Here is a 21,844-nt window from a genome sequence, read left to right on the forward strand (position 1 = left end):
AGATTTACCGGACCAGGGACGTTTCACGTTTGCTTACACAATTTCTTTAATATTTCAAATACGCGAAAAATTATGACTGAATTTTTCTTTACTTTCACTAAACGATGAAAACCTTATAGTGCTTTAGGGATACTAAGGAAATTTTGAAACGTCGCTACTTTTATTCCACCACAGATCCCTTTTTGCAGGCTCGGGCATGTGGAGGCGTCGACTCCCTAAGGTACTGTTCAGACTACCCAAGAAACTTCCTGCGCCCCCAGAGTCGTACTGACCGAGATCAGTGCACTGAATTCCACCTAAAAGAGACCCATACATGCCCCCATTCCATTCTTTCCCTTTAATGTCCCCCTCCTTCTACGCGTTTGCGTTTTTCTTTATCTTTCTGTCTCCCCATACCCCTTCCCCAATGCAGCGTAGCAAATTGGATATCTATTTTCCTGTTAACCGCCCTGCTTTTAGCGTCTCGTTTATCTCTCTATCCCTAATGATCAGAGAAGTTTCTATGGGAACATACTTGTTATTATACAGAATACTATACACGATATGCAACTACAGTAAAGGGCACATGTGCTCCGTGGGTTCGTTTAGCACGGTCAGTAGGGCACGGGACTTCTGATCAGGTGCTCTTAAGTGGAACTCCGTAACCACAGAAGTACCATGGTGTGGATGCAGACGTATTCCAGTGTGAAAGCCGACGATGCTGCGGTGATGGCATCGACAACTACGACAAGGATAACTACGACGACGGGCGACGAGGACAACAACGATGCAGAAAACTCTTCCGCATGAGTCGCATCGTGCGCCTCAGTCAAGGGCAATATATTGGAGGTAGTGCCAATTACTTAGCAATGAGGCGTAAGGAACAACCTGGCAGTGGTCTGCGCAGTTGTGACCTTGTCCTTATATTTATTATGCAACGCGAAGACGAAGCGGAGCTGCGGCTTCTTCAAGGGCTAACCCTTGAGCCAGCCTTCAGGGTTCGTTCAAGCCTTCGGACCGACGGAAACTGTCGGGCAAATAAACCCAACATAACCGCGTAGTTGTGCTTCTCGTCCTTTTGAATATGTTTGACTTGTTGAAAAGTCCCATCATGATATATATAACTTATATACATATGCGCACTATCCCGACCACTTGCATCTCATTTCGGGCAGTGGAAGAATGCGCATAATTGCCATAACGCATAACGCTGAACGCGTGGACCGCAAATAGCGTTATTATTGATTTATTTCAAAGTACAGGCCCCAAAGGGAGCATTGAGTAAGGGGGGCATTATTGAACAAATGACAACAGAAAACCGATACATGAGAGGTAAAAACGTTTACAATGATAACGTGCTTGCAAAACAGTGTTACAAATAAACAAGCTAAAGCAATACAAATAGTTGTCAGGAAAATGAAATGATAATTACAGTTCACGGTAACATAAAAAGCGGCGCATCCCTCGCGCAAGAATAACGCGCTTAGCTCGAGCACATAAAACAAACTGAAGTGAAACAACAAATTAAAAAAAAGATGTCTGGGAAGAAGAAGAATGAATGATCTGGAACGCGACCCGGTATGCAGGATTTGCTGAAGCAGCGACAATACGAAGCAAATATCACCGGAACGTCACTTACTTGCGGCACACAAGGCAGGGGCGCTTCGTACAACGGCTTCCGGTAATTTACGAAGCGGTCCTTCCTTCTGCGTACGCGACAGGCTCTTCACCTTCGCTCGAGCACGGCGGCGGTACGTGGCTTCCCAATCCGTGTAAATCCCTCGTAGTTCATCGGCAAAACGCGTTCCGCCTTCACTTTTTCGCTTTTCTGTGTTCCTTTTTCCTTCTTTCTTTTGAATGAAAGTTGGGCGAAGAGCGCTTTTTAAAAACTTTAATTATGGGGTTTTACGTGCTAAACCACTTTGATTATGAGGCACGCCGTAGTGCAGGACTCCGGAAATTTCGACCCCTTGGGGTTCTTTCACGTGCACCTAAATCTACGCACACGAGTGTTTTCGCATTTCGCCCCCATCGCGAGCGCTTTTTCGCAAGCACTGCAACACGCATAGAGAGCGCAGAAAAACTTACCTTCGGTGACTATTCTCGCCTTAAATATTCGTGAATGCGTGCTTCTGCAAACGACGCCCCGGTAGATTAAAGAGGTCAACTTTGATACCACAAAGGACGCTGACGCATTGTTGCACCTCTTGAGGACAAGTGAATTGAATGAGATAATTGGAGAAGTTGTCGTTGTTGTTGCCTCTAAACATGGCTCAGTGCCGTTCATGTACCGTTGTTGTTTTTTTATTTGGGTACAAGACGTGCGTTGATGCTTGCATTGTGTGTGGCAGCTAACGTTAGCCAAGATGTTTAAATAAAATAAAGAGATGAAGGAATAACACTGTATAATAGACGATTACAAGACGTACTGTTCACCGTTAGCAAAGGTTTGGCGACCAAGCACGCTAGATCTTATAACCGTACCTTGAACCTTGTATTTTAAATCTTTTTTTTTTATTTTTTACTTAAACAGTTTCGGCAACGTTAGCTGGGATGTCCTACATTTGCAACGTTAGCAACAGCAATTACGTATTTCGACCAGTTTGTTGGTGGAAATTAAAAAAGGGGATTTTGTCACATGTAAATATTATGTGCATTACAGCCCGTAACTACCCGTTATCGCGCTCGGCGTCTTCTATTACGGCTTTAATGTGTTTATCTGAATAGACTTTACCTACCAGCCTGCTTTACGTGACGGTTCTCGTCAGCTTTGTTGAGTACATTCGCGTCAAATGGAAGAGGGAAAGGAGGAGAAAGATTTGATTGGTTATAGGTTATAGGAGACATGGCGTAAGTTGTTTCACACTGCCTCCTTTCAGAAAATTTCGTCGCTGTTCAAAACCACAGCAGGAGACGGCTGAACAAACCGACGCGTATACGGCGAGGGCGAACGGGAAGGACACAAGCACAGCCTGCGATGATTCCCGGCGCACAGAACCGAGCCGGGCAACCCACTCCCCAACACAACGCCCTGAAATGAATCCGTCATTCGTTACCAATAATTGGCTGAAGAAGCCCCCCCCCCCGTATTCATGAATACGCCTTCACTTGAAGTACAAGCTTGAGTGGATTTTAATCACGCCATTGACGTGAACGTCCCAAAATATTCATTGCCTTTAATTCGGCGAGTTCATGTCATGCGTAGCCTAGCCTACCTGAAGCATGGGCTTCAAGTTACGGTACATTTCTGTATACGGAGGTAAGTTTACGTCCCTTGGAAACGCCAGCACTAGTCGGAGACACCTCCGTCTTGAATTTCTTGTGGTAATGGTGGAACACGCAGGAGAGGCTGGAGTGCTTGAAACAACATTTCGACGTTGAACAGCATTTATTGGATCGAGTGTCCCAGAGCTGTTGCGGAGCGTCTCAATTGGCTTTGCGATTGGTTGACTTATTTGTGGAACTTGGCCCTAAGTTTGTTTTACGTGAAACTTTTGTGAGCTGCCTCTATATTGCTTTACGTGACTTCGAGTATGAGTGTGTTTTTGAATAATTACAAAATTTTTCATGAATGTGGCTGCTGCCAATTTGAAACTAGATTTCAACGCGACAGAAAGGTTACAGTCGACATTCTGTCAGACCTAAAGACAGTGTAGGGACAATTTCAGGATCCTCTATGGAATGCTTCGAGGGTCTTTTGAACTGCGAACTCATAAGACGCGTAAATTTCCTAACGCAATTTTTGCGGCAACTGTGAGTATCGCCTAGAGATAAAGACAGGGAATGTTTTTGGCACAAAGGTTATAGACTGGTGGGATACAGTAAACGAGCTTGAAGTGGTTAACCATTACCCGACTTCCAATTTTGTGATGTTCCAGTTCAACTTTTATTTGATGCGGCCGTGACCCCGTCCCGCCTCCTTTGTCACAGTGACGTGCAAAGTCGCGCGTGCTGTCTATTTCTGGTTGATTTGAAACCGAGTTAGTTGCCGTCTTTCTTTCCGACGCAGTTGTTTTTTTTTTAGCCGTGAAATGGAGTTCATGTGCAGCGCTCGCGTTTTCTATTAGCGAGCAGCCCCTGTAGTTTAGTGCGTTCACGCACACCTGGCAGCGCATAAAATGAGTAACCGAGCACTGGTCCCATATTCAAGTCGTTTCCCAGCAGGCGCTATCATCAGTGCACCATTGCACAGTCACGTTGCATTTTAACTCGAAAATGTTAAGGCCACCATGTCGCACAAATTCCGGTGTCGGCGTCGGCGGAGTCCATGAGCGAAAATTTCCGTACACACACAAACACACACGCACACACACACACACACATTTATATATATAAATGTGTGTGTGTGTGTGTGTGTGTGTGTGTGTGTGTGTGTGTGTGTGTGTGTGTGTGTGTGTGTGTGTGTAAATGTACATGGCACACCTTCGTATATGTTGTGCGGAATATGCGGGTTATATTATTGCCGCACATTTCTATCACTGAAGCTACTCATACCGCGTCTTAAATACTTAACAAAGTTGTTCCTCGGAATTTTGAAGATGACAGCCCACAGACAAATTTCATGAAAGGAAACACCGACAGCTCCCGGCTTTTACATTACATCTTCTCGAAGTAAAATAATAAGAGTGCGAAAAACATAATAGCAACTCGAAAATCACGTAATTATTTTTGGCGCGGCTGTGCATTACCTCCGGGTTCCGCGCACGCTAGAGGCCGCGTTTCTACTAGAGAGCCCGCCTTCGTGCATAGCCTTCGCCGCCAGCACTGCCCGGTAAACATTACGGTTACACAAGTGGCAGTTGCCGGGAAGTGTGAGAAGCAGTCAGTGATCTTTGAATGCTATCGCGTTCCACTCTTAAAGGCGAAGCTTAATCATCCTCTCAATTTCCCTCTAGACCTTCCCATTTCTCCCCGCAGCCTCGAAAAGTTTCCACCAGAGCCCAAGTGTTGAAAAGAAGCTATTTACGCCACTTCTTGCTTTTTTTATGCACACGAGCACAACTGAACGTGTGCAGATATCTGCAGCAGACGATCCACGTTCTCAGGCGTAAGTACGCCATAGATTTGAAGAAACGCGAACAGTTCTCGCGCATGTGTTTTTATATATGTAGGTACACCATTTACTATGCATACTTATAACATAAAAAAATATCAGTGGACGGGCATGCTCGAAGTATTCCCGATGACGTCCCGTCGGAAACCAATGAGATCACTCACCCCAGTGACATCACTCACCCGTTCTGAGTAGACATTGTAGCGGTGGGGAAAACGTAGGGAGCAGAACCATGATGGCGATTTGTAGCGATGTAAATGTTTAAATAAAAACAAATAATAAATTACACGCCTTATGCAGTGTGCCGAAAATTGGCCTTTGATCCCAACAGCCTTTTCTATCGACTCAGTTCCTTTCTTCCCATCGATAAAAATTGTTTCAATTGTTTTAAGTCAATGGAGGGCTTAGAGACAGCCTCTTGACGGGCGATATTAAACATTTATTAAAGCAAAATCTACATGCTATCGGTACGTAAAGAATAACAAAGTTAAAATTACATAATCTATTAAATGTACGTGGAAAAATAAAAATGACTAATGTCACCACTGACCTCATTTCATGTAACTCACGCCCAACGTAAATTCAATTCAGTTTCTCTGATTGTACAACGGCTGCGCACAGGAATACTCTAGGACATTTCTTCGGGATCATTTTTGAGCCATGACCCTCATACACGCCCTCGAGTGCAAGCGAACGAAAAGAAGTCACGAAAGGCACATACACGGGCTAATGTCAGGTCACAGATCCTTTGATCAAAGTCTTAGTAAAATGCAGCTTTGGCAAAGAAATTCAGGTGGTGCCTATTAGAGTTGAGCCGCCGAGTACGTTATTCAAATTACAACGTTGTTACTTGGCAATGTGGCTGCCAGCTGTTCGAGTCAGCTCAGCTTCTTTGAATCGGTAGGCGAATGAATGGCATTTTACTGAGCTTGTCAAAAAGGAAACGAAAAAGAAGGCTTTAGATGCAGACGAGCTGTGCTCAATACGGCACCATGGCTACGCTAATGAACCTTGTTAGCTCATGCCATGAGTTGTGCAAAAGAAATGCGCTCAGTGAAGGGGTTCCAATTGAAATGGTCACGTATACATTTCCACGCCGCACAATGATCCAGCCATAGTTCATCAACAAGTGCAGTGTTAGGACTGTATAATGTAACGTGTAATAAAAAGTGTCAGAGAAATATGATATACTTACGGCAGGATATGTTATTCCGGCAAAGTCGGCGCAATCACACAAATCAACCTATCGGTGCTACAATGGAGTGCTTGTATACAGAAAAATGCAGAAGTGCTTTGTTAGCAGTCTCACAAACGCACAGGCGAGTTTCTTCCTTTAGGAGGCACTATACGTTTTAATTTTCCGATCTTTGAAGCTCGGCTGACGTTGCTGAGATATGCCGCGCTGATTCGTCAATCACAAAGCAATCATCGAAAGATTCAGCCAATTAAAACCTTGCTCCCCGAAGAAGTAAAAAAAATGGTGAAGAATGAAAAGTGTGCTTTTTAGGCATTAAATGCATTTAGCTCCGTTTTCGGTGACCTTCATTTGACGATGCGCCAAAAGCCAGAGCTGTTATCCCGGCACTCAAACGACAATATCCAGGCAAATTGCGAGAACAAATCGAGATCATCCAGGAAACCACTCAAAACGTAAGAAAATGCGGTCTCTGGCCCCCAATAATTTGTACAGGACCACATTACACACGCTAGTTCCTGCCCAAACAAGTTACAAAAAATATTGCTTCCAAGTTATTCCTAATATTTGTTCACAATGTCACTCAGCTGTAACTACTAGTATACTGAAATTGTTATTATTTCCAATAGTGAGTGAAAAGGCAGTACAGGCCACATACACTTGATAGTCATTTTTTTTTTTTTTTTTTTTTGCGCTGAGACAGGGTTACCTGAGCTCTTTTAAACGACAGCGGTCTGTGAATTCCGCGGCGCGGGTTTTGCGTCCCCTCGAGAGATGGCGCCCCGCTGCGTGGCGCCTCCTTTAGGTGCTTTTCTCCTTCTAGCTTGGCAGTGCGCTCTGTCTCCCTAGCGCCTAGCGCTGCCCGTCGTGCGGCCTTCAGCCGATTTTCTTCTAGCTGGGCAGCGTCCATATGAACCAATGTGCAGTATGGCGTGGTACGGTGTGGTGTGGTAGGGTAGGCCGCTGCGAACATGCACTGCACCCATTTTAGGTTATGGCTAGTATCATTTCCAACCAATCTGCTTTGCCGGTTAGTAGTGCACGCATATATCTAGTCTCGATTACGGGAGAGGCAGCAATTTTTGTACTAATAATTTCCGCCATCGGCGAAGTTTTATGGAATAAAGCTTGATACGGGGGGCCAGGCCCGAGGGCTGCACGAGAGTGCTTGAAGTCATAAGGGCACTCTCGTGTAGAGAACTACTGCCCTGCGCTACGTTCATTTGCGTGTCATTTACACTCCGAATCACTGTTTTTGACGAGCTTCTCCAGCTTTGCTGCATGAGTCAGCTTTCGTACGACGTTTAGATGTTTTTAATTACTGTGCCACATCTTCTCAGGCCGATATCGTTGTTTCATTTAAATTTAGTTTGTGATCCCCTTTAGAGTAGTAAAAGTAGTGTGTCTTATGCGTTTAAGTTGTGCCTCCGGCGTGGCAGTGGAAGGATCTTTTTTCCCATATTTAACCTATCGTGAGTTAACCGTTGCCTCTACTAAAACAACAATTTAGCTTCTTGCTGATGGATCATTCTATGTTTCTCAAGTTTAGACAACCATTAGTAAACAATATTCCTCCAATAATAAGTTTCACGCTGCTAACATTGTAAACAAGATGACTTCGCCGCCATCCAGTAAACAACAGAAGATGCTGAGCTGCCATAAAAGCATCGCTTAATAAAATAAAATCAAAAACGGCATTACAGGCATGGAATTAAAGAGTACTCACCGGCCACGAAAAGCTCCACGCGGGACTCCGTCACCACTACCGCGGCGGAAGTGACGTTGTCGTGGTAGGTGACGTTGCAGTCGTAGTTTCCGCTGTCGGAGCGCTCCAAGCGGTTGAGCCGCAAAGCAGGCGGGTCGCTGAGAAGCGAGAAGAACGCCCTGCCCGACCAAGATGGCCGCTTCCAGTGCGTTCCATCCACCAGGCCGCCAGTTCCTGCCAACGCCGTGGCGGACGGTTCTGGCGCTTCGATCGCGTAAACCCTCTTCGCCCGCAGGTGGCCTTTGGTGTAGTACGGTGAGCTGCCGTATTCTTTGTAGGCGTGTGTCGAGACGTGGAACCAGACGGCTGAGATTGGCGCACGGGTTGCCGTGTTGATGGGGCAAGGAAGTGACGTCGGCTCTCCTTCCAAGACGTTCAGGCGAAGTGACGTATTTGGGCCCTTTTTGTCATCTGCAAAATGAAAGAAAAAAAATACATTGGATACAGCGGGAGTTGTCAGCACTTATACCCAAGCATAGTTCAACATCCACAATCATTTGAAATTGTTCATATTTGTTTCTAGCCATGTAGAGCACGCTTGTAGAGAGAATTAGTGACATGGTGTGTGGGCAGAAAATTATTAGTGCAGTTAATGTTCAATTAACAAATACTTTGGTTTACTATTCACCACATAAAGCTTGATTTGCCGTATCATGGACATTACTATAATATCCCCGTGCTTGAATCAGCATTTCGAAGCATCAAATTCAGCGTAGAATAAATGATATGTCGGGCATTACACGGCTAATTAAGAGGAGTTTTGGCATATATTTGCTTAGGCCAAATTTGAGTACGCGCGCGCGCGTGTGTGCGTGTGCGTGCGCGTGTGCGTGCGCGTGTGCGTGCGCATGTGCGTGCGCGTGTGCGTGCGTGCGTGTGTGTGTGTGCGTGTGTGTGTGTGCGTGTGTGTGTGTGTGCGTGCGTGTGAGTGTGTGAGTGTGTGAGTGAGTGAGTGTGTGAGTGTGTGAGTGAGTGAGTGATAGAGAGAGAGAGAGAGCAAGGCAACATCTGGTTGCTTTGCTTCCTGCAAGGCAACCAGATGCTGTATCACCCAAAAGCTTCGTGGTCGAATATGGTATTCTTACCAAACCAGTCACTCTCTTTTATCGACATAAAGGGCTCTTTTCTCTTAAGGTATTGTTATGGCTGAACTGGGAATGGCGCCATTGTGAAGAGAATATTAGTGCTGAGATCAAGCATAGTACAAAAAATGAGGAAGCGCATTGACAAGCTGGAAATGCGGCTTCGCCTGATGAACCAGAGTGGAAGGGAACTTAACGTCGAAACTGTGCCGGAAGTCTAAGACTTTAATTAAGATTCAAAAATAATAACTTGTAATGTAAAGCATTGTTGCGCCTTCTCACGTGCATTTCCGTGAAAGGGTGGAAGTGCTGGGCTCAGAAACCGCAATGACATAAAGGCAAAAGACTCTTCGCTTTAAGATGCAGTATGCATAAATTAGGCGCCAGGCGTCGACCGCCGTTTCAAAAACCATCACTTTCGGACCTCGCGCGGGTGTCCGGCGCTGCACTCCTGCGAAATTCGCTGAGCAGGAATGCAGCATCACGGTAAGCTGTCCTTTACTCTTAACGCACTCCTGCTTAAGCAATCGGTGCACCCACAAAGTCGATAACCAGGCGAGCCTACTGAAACGGAACGCCGCCTCTGCGGCACATATATTACTTGTTACGTTAACTTCGCCGCTGGCGTCTGTACTTTTTCGGGGATGCTACCGCGAGAACTGGTATTACATCATCAAGACGCGTAACGACTCCCCCGATGCTCTACTATTTCAGGCCCTTGGTCTTAGGTGTTCGTGCTGTTTTGTTTTTCCTCACACACAAGATTTATCATGGTGGCGTTATTTCCTCCTAGTATTTTTTCCTTGTAACCCTGCGCTATAGGCTGGAGTATATCATCCGACAGCAGCAGTGACCATGGTTAACATAAAGACGAGAAGAGGACGTGACCTTCGTCTTTCACTATTCACCCCATGGCGTTCCTGACTATTTCGTTCATTACGTGGGCTTAAGCCGACGGAAGTGATAGTAGCATACAAAGGACACTAGGCCAGCCGTATTTATTGGTCTCTTTTTGAGTCGAACAGATGGTTGGCGCATGAAGCCGGTATTCGCTGACAAAAGGCAGCGGCCGTCGCAATTGTCACTGTTGTTTACTTATTTATTTATTTATTTATTTATTTATTTATTTATTTATTTATAACACCGAAAATGGGCCCCTTGTGCAGCTTGTTACATCAGAGGTGGGTAGACATGTTTGTCTGAGGTCTCCTATTAGCGGTTTGTAGTGGCTAGGATAGGAATGGTGCACAGCATCGGTGGGCAGGTTATTCCACTCGTTCTCTGTCTGAATAATACAAGAGCTAAGGCGCCTACCTTTAGAATTGCTGCTGCGGAGCGAAAGGCGATGAGCCGGTATGATAACCGAGCGAGCTGGAGACGAGTAGTAAAACTAGTGTTCGAGGCACAGGCGTGCTGCTTTTCTATGTGACTCAAGACTGGGGGGATTTAGTCTTGGTTATATAGTTCAGAAGTGGCTGAATGGTAAGAATTATCCGCGAAAACGAAGCTGATAACGTGGTTTTAGATCAATTCAAGAGTTTTTTGATAGGTTAGTTTGGTGCGGGTGTTGGCGTTGCAATGTTGTGTGGTTGAGGTGTACGCCTTTGGAGGGGTCGTTCCTTACTCGTGCTGCTGACGGGCCCCAGAAGTTCAAATTTCAAGATTTCGGCGGTTACACAAACCGCCAGTTATTGCACAAATGTTCCATCATCGTAGAAGCACCTCGTGGCAATAGTCAGCAGTGCATATAATGACATTCAACAGTAGATCAATATTGCGCACTGATTCTGTAGATACTCAGTTGGTCGTAATCACTGGGACTTGTATAGGCCATGCAGAGATGTGCATGGCGTTGACTCTGATTGTTGTAATCACAAATGAAGGGCTCAGCAGCTGCGTGATTATTTATTTTTTGTTTAATAGGCTTTTGTTCAACATATACCTTTAACATTGAACATTTACCTCCGAAATCCTATGCGTGGCGTAGGTATTCATACGGTATGGCCTTTTGATTGAAAGGTTGGACGCTCCCCTATATATCGCCGACACTTTCAGCTCTGCATTCGTAAGACGCCATCGCGACAGTTGACACCTCGCAATACCTGCATATATTTTTTAGATGGGTAAGCATTTCTATGGCTACCTTCCGTCACCGTTCGTCACATAAGACAAAAATGTGGGCCAGTCCCGGAGGTAGTGCATACGGGGCCGACCCGTGGTGAAGGTGAAACAGGCTTCAAGCAATCAGCAAAGGGAAGCGAAAAGTGCATATATTCTTTGGAATCACGCATACAATACAGAGGGAGCCCGCAGCTGCGAGCGGCTTTACCCTTGTGCTGCCTGTGGCTTCCACGCGAACGAAGCGGCGAGAACGCAGAGAGAGAGAGAGAATCAACTTCTGTACTGAGCCCTTAGTGACGGTTGGTGCGCGCTGGCACCAGATGGGGTGGAACCTTCTTCTCAGGTCCCATATGCGTCCAGCAGTTCCTGGCTCATAGCCGCCAGCGCGAGCTGGGACGGTAGGTCGGGGCTGGACAACAAGGTCTCCCATCGCTCGGGGGGGTTGGGGCTGGGGAGGGTGGGGGGTTCTTGAACTTAGTGCACTGTGCAAGGATGTGTGCTAGAGTGCCTTTTGACCGTCTGCAAAAAGGGCATGACGTGTCATGCTCTGTTGGGAACATCTTGTGCAAGAGCACGGGATGCGCTAGCGACCCCGCTTGCGTGCGTCGCACGATCGTTTGCTGCATTCGGCTGAGTTGCGGATGCGGACGGGGTAGCCTACATCTGCCGCTTCTGTACATTTGCGTGATTTCTTTGTAACTTGTCACGGGGTGCGGTAGCTCTGGCTCGTCCTCGGCCCGGATGGACAGTTCTCGGGCATAGTGGTCCGCGAGTGCGTTGCCTTCCACTTGCGAGTGAGCCGGGACCCACACGAGCTCAACGGTCCGTCCCGGTGATTTGCATTTCGTGAGGATCGCTAGTGCCGCGGGAGAGATGTTCCCCTTGCGGTAGCTTGCGTAGGCGGTCTGGGAGTCTGTGACCACGGTCCTCACTCCCGGTTGTGCGAGTGCGAGAGCCACGGCCCCTTCTTCTGCTTCGGCTGTATTCGTCGTCCATATCGACGCACCTGTGACCAGTTTATCGATGGTGGTGACGACCGTCGTTGCTCTGGTTCCGTGCTTGGGAAGCGAGGCGTCCGCGTAGAAGACCTCGGGGCCCTCTTCCAGCTGTCGAGCCAGTGCCTTGGCCCGCGCAGAGCGTCTCTCGTAGTTCCTCCCCGGCTGCATGTTCCGCGGAAGGGGCTTGGTCTTAATAATGTCTCTCCACGTTGTGGGGAGCGGCTCCGTTGTCGGTTGCTGTTCAATTTGGCATCTTATCTTCCGTAGGACGGCCCGACCGTGCTCTGTCCGGCTCAGCCTTACTCTCTGGTGGGATAGGTATGCTTCCACCAGCTCTTCCACCGTGTTGTGGGCACCCATTTCAAGCAGCTTCTGCGTTGACGAGTAGACTGGGATGCCCATGGCGAGTTTGACTGCTTTCCTTATCGTCGTGTTCAGCGTCTCGCGGTTCACCTTCGCAAGCTGGAGGTACGAGGCGCAGTACGTTACGCGTGACACGACGAATGCCTGCACCAGGCGCAGTGCGTCTTCTTCTTTGATTCCTCTGTTCCGGTTGGTGACTCTCCGGATCATGCTCAGGACTTGCTCTGATGTTGTCTTGATTTTGTTGACGGCTGCGTGCGCCTTGCCGTCGCTGCGCAACAGCAGACCCAGCATCCGGATCTGCTGCGTTGGTTTGATCGCTGTGCCGTCGATGGTGATAATTATGTTCGGCGGTGGCTCTTTCTTTGGTCTTCCGGGCTGTACCATGAGCAGCTCCGATTTCTATGGAGCGCAGCTCAGGCCGCAGGTCGTGGTATACTCGTGGACGGTCGTTGCCGCTCTCTGCAGGGCTTCCTCCGCCCAGGCATCGGACCCCGCGCGGTTCGTCCACACCGTTATATCGTCGGCATAGAACGCGTGGTCCACGCCCTCGATCTGATTGAGTAGTGCGGGCAGGGGCAGGAGTGCTAGGTTGAAAAGCAGAGGCGACAGGACAGACCTCTGTGGGGTACCCCTGTCTCCGAGCTCCACAGGCTCTGACCGTTCATTTCCTATCCGGATAGTTGCTTTTCTATTGCTTAGGAAATCTTTAATATAGCCGTAGGTCTGGCGGCCACACCCCGTCTTGCGCAGGTTCTCGAGCACGCTGGCGTGGGACGCGTTGTGGAAGGCCCCTTTGAGGTCCAAAGCCAGTATACCCCGGGGCGCGTGCCTCATTGCTCTTTTAATCACTAGTTCGTGTAACTGGATCAGGACGTCTTGGATGCTCATGTGCTGGCGGAATCCATACATGATCGCCGGCATCTGATTTGTCTCGTCCAGGTGTGCTTGAAGTCTTCTGAGAACCATGCGTTCCATGACCTTGCCCACACAGGACGTGAGCGAGATAGGGCGCATGTTCTCGATCGTCAGAGGTTTGCCGGGTTTAGGTATGAACCATACCTCGGCCTCTTTCCATTTTGCGGGCAACTTCGAGCTTTCCCAGGTTCTGTAGATGTGACCCAGGAGTCCGCGTGCTGCCGCATCACTCATGTTATTGAGGAGCTTGTAGGTAATGGCGTCCGTTCCGGGTGCGCTCATCTTATTACTCTCGTCTATGGCTGTTAATAACTCCGTGATGGTGAACGGTTCATCCAATGCCGGATTTTCCGGTCCCCCGTACTCCTCCGGTATTGGAAATCGCCCTCTCTCCGTCTTGAGGTAGATCGCCTTGAGGTCTTCAATGAGCCTTTGGCCGTTGCCATCGTAAGCGTTCAGAACTTTGGTGAGGTTGCGGTTGGTTGCGGTCTTGCTGCTCAACGGGTCGATCAGGTGTCTGAGCAGGCACCAGGTCTTGCGCGCCGACAGCTTTCCCTGCAGCCCGTCGCAAGTACTCATCCAGTTCTCTCGGCACAGCTTGGTTGCGTATTCAGCGATCTGTTTGTTGAGGAGCGCGATGCGTTTGACGAGCTTCTTGTTTCGACGTTGACGCTTCCATCTTCGCGTGAGCGAGTGCCGCGCCTCCCACATGTGTGCTAGTTTGGCGTCGACGAAGGGCGTCTGCATCGTTGTCACAACTTCTTGAGTAAATCTGTCGAGCGCGATCTTTTGTTCTCGCGGCCATTCTGCGTACGTTTGATGTCTGCCCTCCTCCGCGCTCACAAATCTCAGCACACGCCGCACTGTGCCCCTTTCGCTGATCGCTTTCAGGATATGGGTCCACGCCTCTCTCTTCGAAGCGAAGCGGAGAGAACACAGCGCGCGAAGCTATGAGCAGTCGGCACTCTCTGTCTGTATCTCCTTCGGGATATTGTCCGCGTGGCTCGTAATGGCACCGCGCGGATGGATAAGGCGCTAAAGAGCGATGGCAGGTTGTAATGATCGCGACGTCATCAGCGCACGTGGCACCCCCACCTGCAGTGGTTTGCGTAACTCATCAAGTCACTTTGCACCGCCGTCCGCACCAGTTGCTGCGGACGGCGGTGTCGTTTATACCGGTTTATACCGACATCAAGTTTCATAACACTGATGATGACACCGGGCTGCTGTTGTGATGCGCAAGTCGTACAGTACATACGCATACTTAGACAACTCCAAGACGAATTTGTGCGTGAATGTTTGCTGCGTTCAGAAAATATAAATTAGGGAATTTGTTAAACCTGTTGTCTGACGCAACTATCCGTACACAAAAATTCCTCCTCTATGGCCCCGCCGAGTCTCCTGATGTCAGAGGCACGCCGCTCGACTGCGAACAACTATATACAGCAGCCAAATGTGAGAACCTGTCGTTCCCAGCTCCCAATAATTAGTTACAAAAACAAACGGTGACCGGCATTTCTACCTGTTTTTGCTAATAGATACGGTTTCTGCTTACGATGCAGCCATAGGGGAGGATATCAATTCAGAAGCCCTCATCCAAAAAGCACCGATTTCTGCAATATTAATTTAGTCTCCTGCTAAGGTCGAGAACTGAATTACGAATATGAGACTGGACAACTGGTACCATAATTTTACGCAATTTTTAAGCGAAATTTCAGTTGCAATGACTATATTAGCAGAAAGCTTCAGTTAAAAAGCAACGGCTATAACAATCTAAACCAATATGCGCGCTTAAGGATCCCTTCTGGGCATAACTCAGGCGATTACACCCTTTATGGATGTAAGGGTGTGAGTTACAGAACAATTCGCATCCTTAAAGACCCTTAGCGGTATAAAGCGGATTACAGTGACGGGAAAATAACACTGCCAGCCATTAACTTCTGTGAGCAACGAATACCGTATATCTATGTGTTATTTTTCTTTGATCGTTCATCGCATATTCTCGGCAGTAGCAACCAGTAAATTCAGCGGACGCTTTCAAGCTTTACTCCCGCTATGACACATGTGACATGTAGGTCAGCATTAGCGTTATAATGTACCTAGCGAAGCAGCTAAACAGGTGCACCCGACATGATCAGTCTGCGTCCACGCCGCGAGTTCCGCAGTGCCATCTGGGGGACAACGCGAGCGCCATCGGCGACTGTGTAACTGAATACGTGAGATTGTTGCAGGACAATTGAGTATGTTTTGTACCTATGTCGCTGCACTGCAGTACCGCCTTCATCGCTAATCTGTCCTGACTGCGTTGAACGGACCGGACTAACGAGGATGTTTTGGCAGCGAAGATTCTTGGACAGTGGTCGTGCGGGTCGCCGTTCAGCGTAGAAAACGTTGGCGAGTGCTACTACGGCTTACGAAGTTGACGTGTCTCCTTAATAGGTTAACGACTTTGTTGCGTACCTTAACGTGTGTGCGTGGCTAGGGCTCTTTTTTTGCTCCCCCAACAGTACGACGGGCAGCAAAAGTTAACTTAGGCTGCAGGCTTCTCAATGAAAAAGCACAAACGAAAACTTTATATTTTCACACTATAACTTATTGTTACACTTCAAATTTTAGGTCATGTCCTCAACCAGGCAAAAGTTTCCGTGCTATCAACGAAGATTGTTCGAGCGCTGACTCACTGTGATCACGTCAAAGTGTCGCATTCACAGCGAAAACTACTTGTGCCGTAAGCCTGTCTTGGAAGCATCAAGAGCCGTCACGCAAGTGAATTCTGACATCGCTAGTAATTTCTGTCGTAATGATATGTAGGTGCATCATCTGCCCTTACCAAACTTTATTTGTGCCCCGCATACAGAATCTATACAGGTGCTTTAATATGAAGTCAACAAATTGGACGTAGTCGTGGCGAAGACTTACAGCATTACGGGGTTTGTCGACCGATGAGAACCGACTCGAAGGGGCGTGGGCAGTGAAAGACTAAAGAGATACATTAAACAGAGCTTGTACACAGAGAGACTGCAAAATGCTATATATCAAATGGCAAGCCGAAGGCGAGGTTACAATTTTTACGTACTCCACCGAACGATTAGCACACACACAAAAAAACACAACATCCTGGAACTTATTGTCTCGAACCTGTAGTGTGGATTGTGGCGGGCGCCATGGTGGAGTGCTACGAAATACTTTCTACGATCCACGTAACGTGCGCCCACAGCGAAGTGCACAATCGATAATATTTCAGTGTGTGGCTGAACCCACGACCTCGTCCTGAGCAGCACAATGCCACAGCCACTGAGCGGTTTCTATAGAAGGACAAAAACGGTGTTTACTCTGTATCAAAATATTGCTTGATGCCTTCCTGTTTCACAAGAATAGGTCATAAAACAAAAGTGCCAGGTCTATTCCAAGAAGCAGTGGCAGCCTTGTTGTACACTCACAAATACCATTTCATAAATATGCGCAGTCTTCTCCTAATTACGCTTTCTCTCGAAGCACAAAGCAATGCAGCGATAGCGAGTACGGAAGGCCAGTGTCGCTGCGCCGCGTAAACAACACCGCAGAGGCTACCAGGTGTCATAGCTTTATCCGACGTGAGGGCGAGTGCGCATGTGGCGAAACTGCGTGGTTAGAGCTCCGGCGGCGAGGCGCGCGGGCTCCCATACACGCGTTCAAAGGTGAGCAGACGAGCGTACGGCGAACGCGCTTATGGAGTTTCATTTCTGGGCTGAAGGCGAGCATGCATTGAAAAGCGAGAGACGTTGGCCATCCGCTCGTGCCACCCCACCCGTGGGAGACCCCTCCCTGCCCCATCCGCGTCGTCTTACCCTCCTCCTTCCTCCTACCGTCCTTCTTTCCGCTCTCATCACTTCACACAACTAAAGGCTTTACACACAACCGCAATGCAGCATCACCTCGCGGGTAATGCCCGTAAATTTGCGTGATGCTTTCGTGACGTACATTACGTGGAAAAGATTTTCGCCGGAACTCGGACGAGAGCGCTGTTGTCGTAACAACATGCCGTATAGACTCGTGTAAGGGCCGCACCTATGTAAGGGCCGCACGCCCAGCTTTTGCAACTCGAGATTTCGAAAGAAAAGAAAGAAATTTCCAACAAAGAAGCAATCGCGCTCGGTGCCTCGATGCCGCACCTGCGCATCGCCGAGTTTTCGCGCGCTATGTACTTCCACGTGTCTACTCTAGACGGCGACAGCTGGGAGTTGACCTCTGAAGCAATGGCACGTCCGGGGTTTCGGGGTGTGCGCAAGGGAAGACTGCGCCAGCCCCACTTTGACCAAAACGTTCACTTCTATGCAGGGCCGCATCTCGTCAAAATTATAAAAGAAACGCATGCGGCCCTTACACCAGTCTACACGGTAGTTTACCGCATGTTGTTTACATTTCTGCCTTATCATTTTCAAGAGCACCTAAAACTTTTTATTGGAAGTTGGTGAAAAAAAAAAAAACTTACGTTCATGTTGTAGTGTATGACGAAGAAAAAGAAACATGTATTATAATTGGTTGCCTAAATTTAGGTTATTTGTTCCTTTGAGTTACCAACTAGCCCATGAGAACGCTTTGCTGAAATGAAAAATACTTGAAGGAGATGTGCAGTAACGAACATAAAGACGTACCAGCGGGAAAAGAAAGCCTAGGGTACAATAAAATGAGTATCAGGTATATAAACACTTCAAAAGTCGGGAATACCTTTAGAGGTGAACACAAGTCACCTTTCCGAAACATTCGCCTGAAGCTTCCCGTGTAGACTAACTTGTGATCACAGTACGTAATGTATAGCATGCATAACACGGGCGTAACGTAAGTATTAGTAGAAGGATAATTATCTGAAAAATTGCGCGTTTTCTCTTACAAGCACTTCCGAGTGGTGAACAATATTCAAACTTCTTATAGCATTTTCTTCCCATTCCGCCTCTTGTCAAGTTTGCGATTAACTCGGTATCCGCTTTCTTTTTCTCTCTTTTATGCTAATCTTCTTGTAATCGTAAAAGCAAACAGGTCGCCAAATCGACCATTGAATATAAGTAGGAGCTAGGGCGTCGCACATCACACAATCACGCAGATGACAATGGGGGGGGACGCCATGCGTGCCATCAACTAAGGCTAGTTAAGTCTGGGTCGTACGTGAAATTTACTCTGGGCAACAACTTTCATCTGTGTCTCACAACTTTCGTAGTCAAATTTTGACATCATATCTTTTATTAGCGTGTCAGTCAGTTAAGTGAAAACAATGCATTAGAAGAAAATATAAAACAGCTAACAACTTGTGTAAGTTCGGCGCTTAGCAGCAAAAGGCGAGAACCGCAAGCTGCAATCACAACATACTGTTCTTCCAGAAAAGAAAAAGAAACGAACCCAAATAAAGGAAGCGCCTATGCAGGGAGAAAAGCTACGTAACACCAATCCCACACATAAAACAAAAGCTTGGTTTGGAGATGATAACAAAGGACTGTCACTAGTGTCATGATGTAGTTATTTGTTACGGTTCTTGCCTGTTCAAAACTGACACATGTTCGTCCTTAGCACTGCCCACAAGCACGTGAGGAATAACTCAAACATCCCAATTTACGGCGTTACCTCTAGCATTTGTTTTTTTTAGACCTTTCGGGCACCCTAACGAACCGGATGTTTTCAGCTCGAGTTCATTTGAAAGCGTCCCCAGCGACACGCTATTTCGGTACCGTTACCATGCATTTTACCGGAAAATAAAATATGTTAGGTAACAAGCAGAAGCTTTAAAAAACCACAACACCCCAACACCATCACGGGGCACGCGTGTTCCGTACTGCCTGAGAAACAACACCACGTGGGTGTTGCGCAACAAATTGTCTGCGTACTTCTAGTGGTGATCAGTGCACTCCCGTTTTATATTTTGTTTGTGGCGTTCTAGAGGAATTCCAGCCCGGGGTTGGCACTCATTATGTTCGCAACGTGATCACGCAAAAAGTTGATTCCTGTACAACCAGAGTTTTCCGCGGAAAGGAATAAGGTGTTTGTTTTTAACTCTTTCATCCTTCAGTGTTGCCCGACATCGTCGGCTTTCGGTTCATTTTTTTTTTCGCGTTTTCGGGCCTGACCTAGTTTCGTCGAGAGCAGCCGAAATGTACTACGTGATTTCCTGGAACGCAGTAATGAAGTCATGCATATCTCGTTACATATTGAGATCCACTTATTCTCTGGTCATTTCGCGAGCGCATTTGTTTTGGTGAAAATTTGTTGCTTTTGGGTGTTTCTTTAGTAGCCTCTCTGTTGTTTTTATTCGCGTCTTCTTTTTATTGCGATAGGAAAAATACGAATAGTCCAAACGAATGTTTGCCATCGGCATCGGCGTCGCCGTGAGGTTCCATATATATATATATATATATATATATATATATATACGTCAATATGTGCTATATTGATGCCATACTACATGACTCACGGTATATATGTGCGTTATATTGCCACACCATTCTATCAATACAATTGCTCTAGCAGGTCTTACATTCCTTAAAGAAATCATTTCTCAATATTTAGAGAATGGGAACCAAGGAAAAAGGTCACGAAACAAACACCGACAGCGCATATGCCTTTTATTTTAAGTTTGAGAATACTTAAATATCAGAAGTCAGAAACAATAACAGACCTCGAGCCTCAAAATGATGTAACTTTATTCGTGCGGCTGTGCACTACCTCCAGGATCGGCCCAGGAAAGAGGTTTGGAACACACTCGATACAGAAAAGGCGCGGTAAAGTCACTATGAAAGACGTTGGATTTCAATAATAAGCACAAATTAAATTGTGCGATTGGAAGGATATAAACAGATGACCCCCTAACACAACAGTTCGTTTTTACTTATGCACTTTACTTTTACCTCACTTCATGCTGCCATTACAACTACGAGTTTTACGCTTCCTGTAATATTCTAAAATGTCGCTATACATTCGTAGAGTCGCGCTGATAACGAAACTGCGATTTTTTTTACTCACTGTATAAGCTATTTTTACGAGCGCCTTGAGGTCTTGGTTTAAAAATTCAGGATCCCTGATTTTCAGTTATCAACAATTTCTCCCTTCGTACTTTCCGCTCGGGTTCCTAGGACACCTTCCTTCACTGTATCCTTAAAGCAACGTGTCCCTATTGCATTGCTAACCGTCCTCGTGTTTCACCGCAATGCCTTTGGCGTTAAGCTGCTGAACAAGAAGTCACGGGATCGGTCTCCCGTGGGCCCGATAGCTGCATTCCAACGCATTCGTACATCGTTTTTTTTTTTTTTTGCGTGTGTGTGAAGCTTATTCTATACCATGTGGCCAAAATTATTTTGGATGGGCTGTGTAACCTCTCTCAATGTACTTTTGTTTGCATACGTGAGGTGTTGAACGTAGTTCTAGAATTCCTGAATAGCAAAAGTTCCGAAAGTTTATGGCGAACTGCTAGAAAGAGAGCGACTGGCTGCTCGTCGCGGCTTTTTTGCTTGTTCTCTTTTTTTTACACCAGGATAGAACCACAGAGGATTAAGAACGACATTCTCGCTGATTCCAGCCTGAGTGCGTCATGGCCTTGTGGCTTTTATTATGAGCTGAACTTGGACTTAGTCTGAATTTCTAATATTTGCCGGCTGCCTTTACCTCAACTGAACCTAACTTGTCTCATATACCGCTTCTGAGAATAGCAAATTCTTTATTATACACGTACATAGTACAGAGAAACCATTGTTTATATTTTGTTGCACTCTCTAATTTTTTTTCGTGCGCACCAAGCCGCTTAACTTAATGCGCTCGGGCACATACAGCCACGTTAATCCTCTTAATTGTTCTTTCCCTAACCTTGTGAGAGAGAGAGCAAAACTATATTCTTTGAGAGAATAACCATTAACTTGTCACTAATGAGGAACGAGTCACTTTCTTTACAATATTTCGAGAAGCATGCTTTGCATGGGCCTTGGCATAGCAAAGCCGCCTTTAAAGCACTAGGGAAAGCTCATGATATTCCACCCTTACTTTCTTTTGCTCTTTCAGGATTATTAAAAGCGTGCTCTTGAAGACATCGAAACGTTTTTTTTAATGTATTCACTCAGTTATATTTGTTTTTTCTTAGTATTAGAGTTCATTTGACCGTGAAACCTACATACTTGTGCCTTAATTTTCCGGAACACAAATCGCCACATATAGGTCTTAGTAAAAAAAGTCAACTAAAGGAACATATTTTCGTCCCTTTCCTTTGACAAGGAAGGATTTATGAGTGAGAACTGCTATTTATTATTTGTCGTTCATCATGTTCTAGAACAAAAGCCATTACTTAGCGCTTAATGCCGCGAACTGACTGTCGTTTAACTTCATTAAAACTCCGACTTTGTCGAGTTCGTAATTCTT

The 21,844-nt window shown here is 46.7% G+C and overlaps 1 protein-coding gene across 1 annotated transcript in view; it reads right to left on the reverse strand.

Annotated features, from left to right (window-relative positions):
* Positions 1 to 21,844, reverse strand: part of LOC126516554 (uncharacterized) — a 134,126-nt gene that overhangs the window by 62,956 nt on the left and 49,326 nt on the right. Inside the window, exon 2 of the mRNA XM_050166680.3 lies at positions 7,954 to 8,403. Coding sequence (XP_050022637.3) covers positions 7,954 to 8,403 — 450 coding nt within the window. The remainder of the gene's footprint in view (positions 1 to 7,953; positions 8,404 to 21,844) is intronic.

This window comes from Dermacentor andersoni, chromosome 1 (assembly GCF_023375885.2).
Source record: "Dermacentor andersoni chromosome 1, qqDerAnde1_hic_scaffold, whole genome shotgun sequence".
NCBI lineage: Eukaryota > Metazoa > Arthropoda > Arachnida > Ixodida > Ixodidae > Dermacentor > Dermacentor andersoni.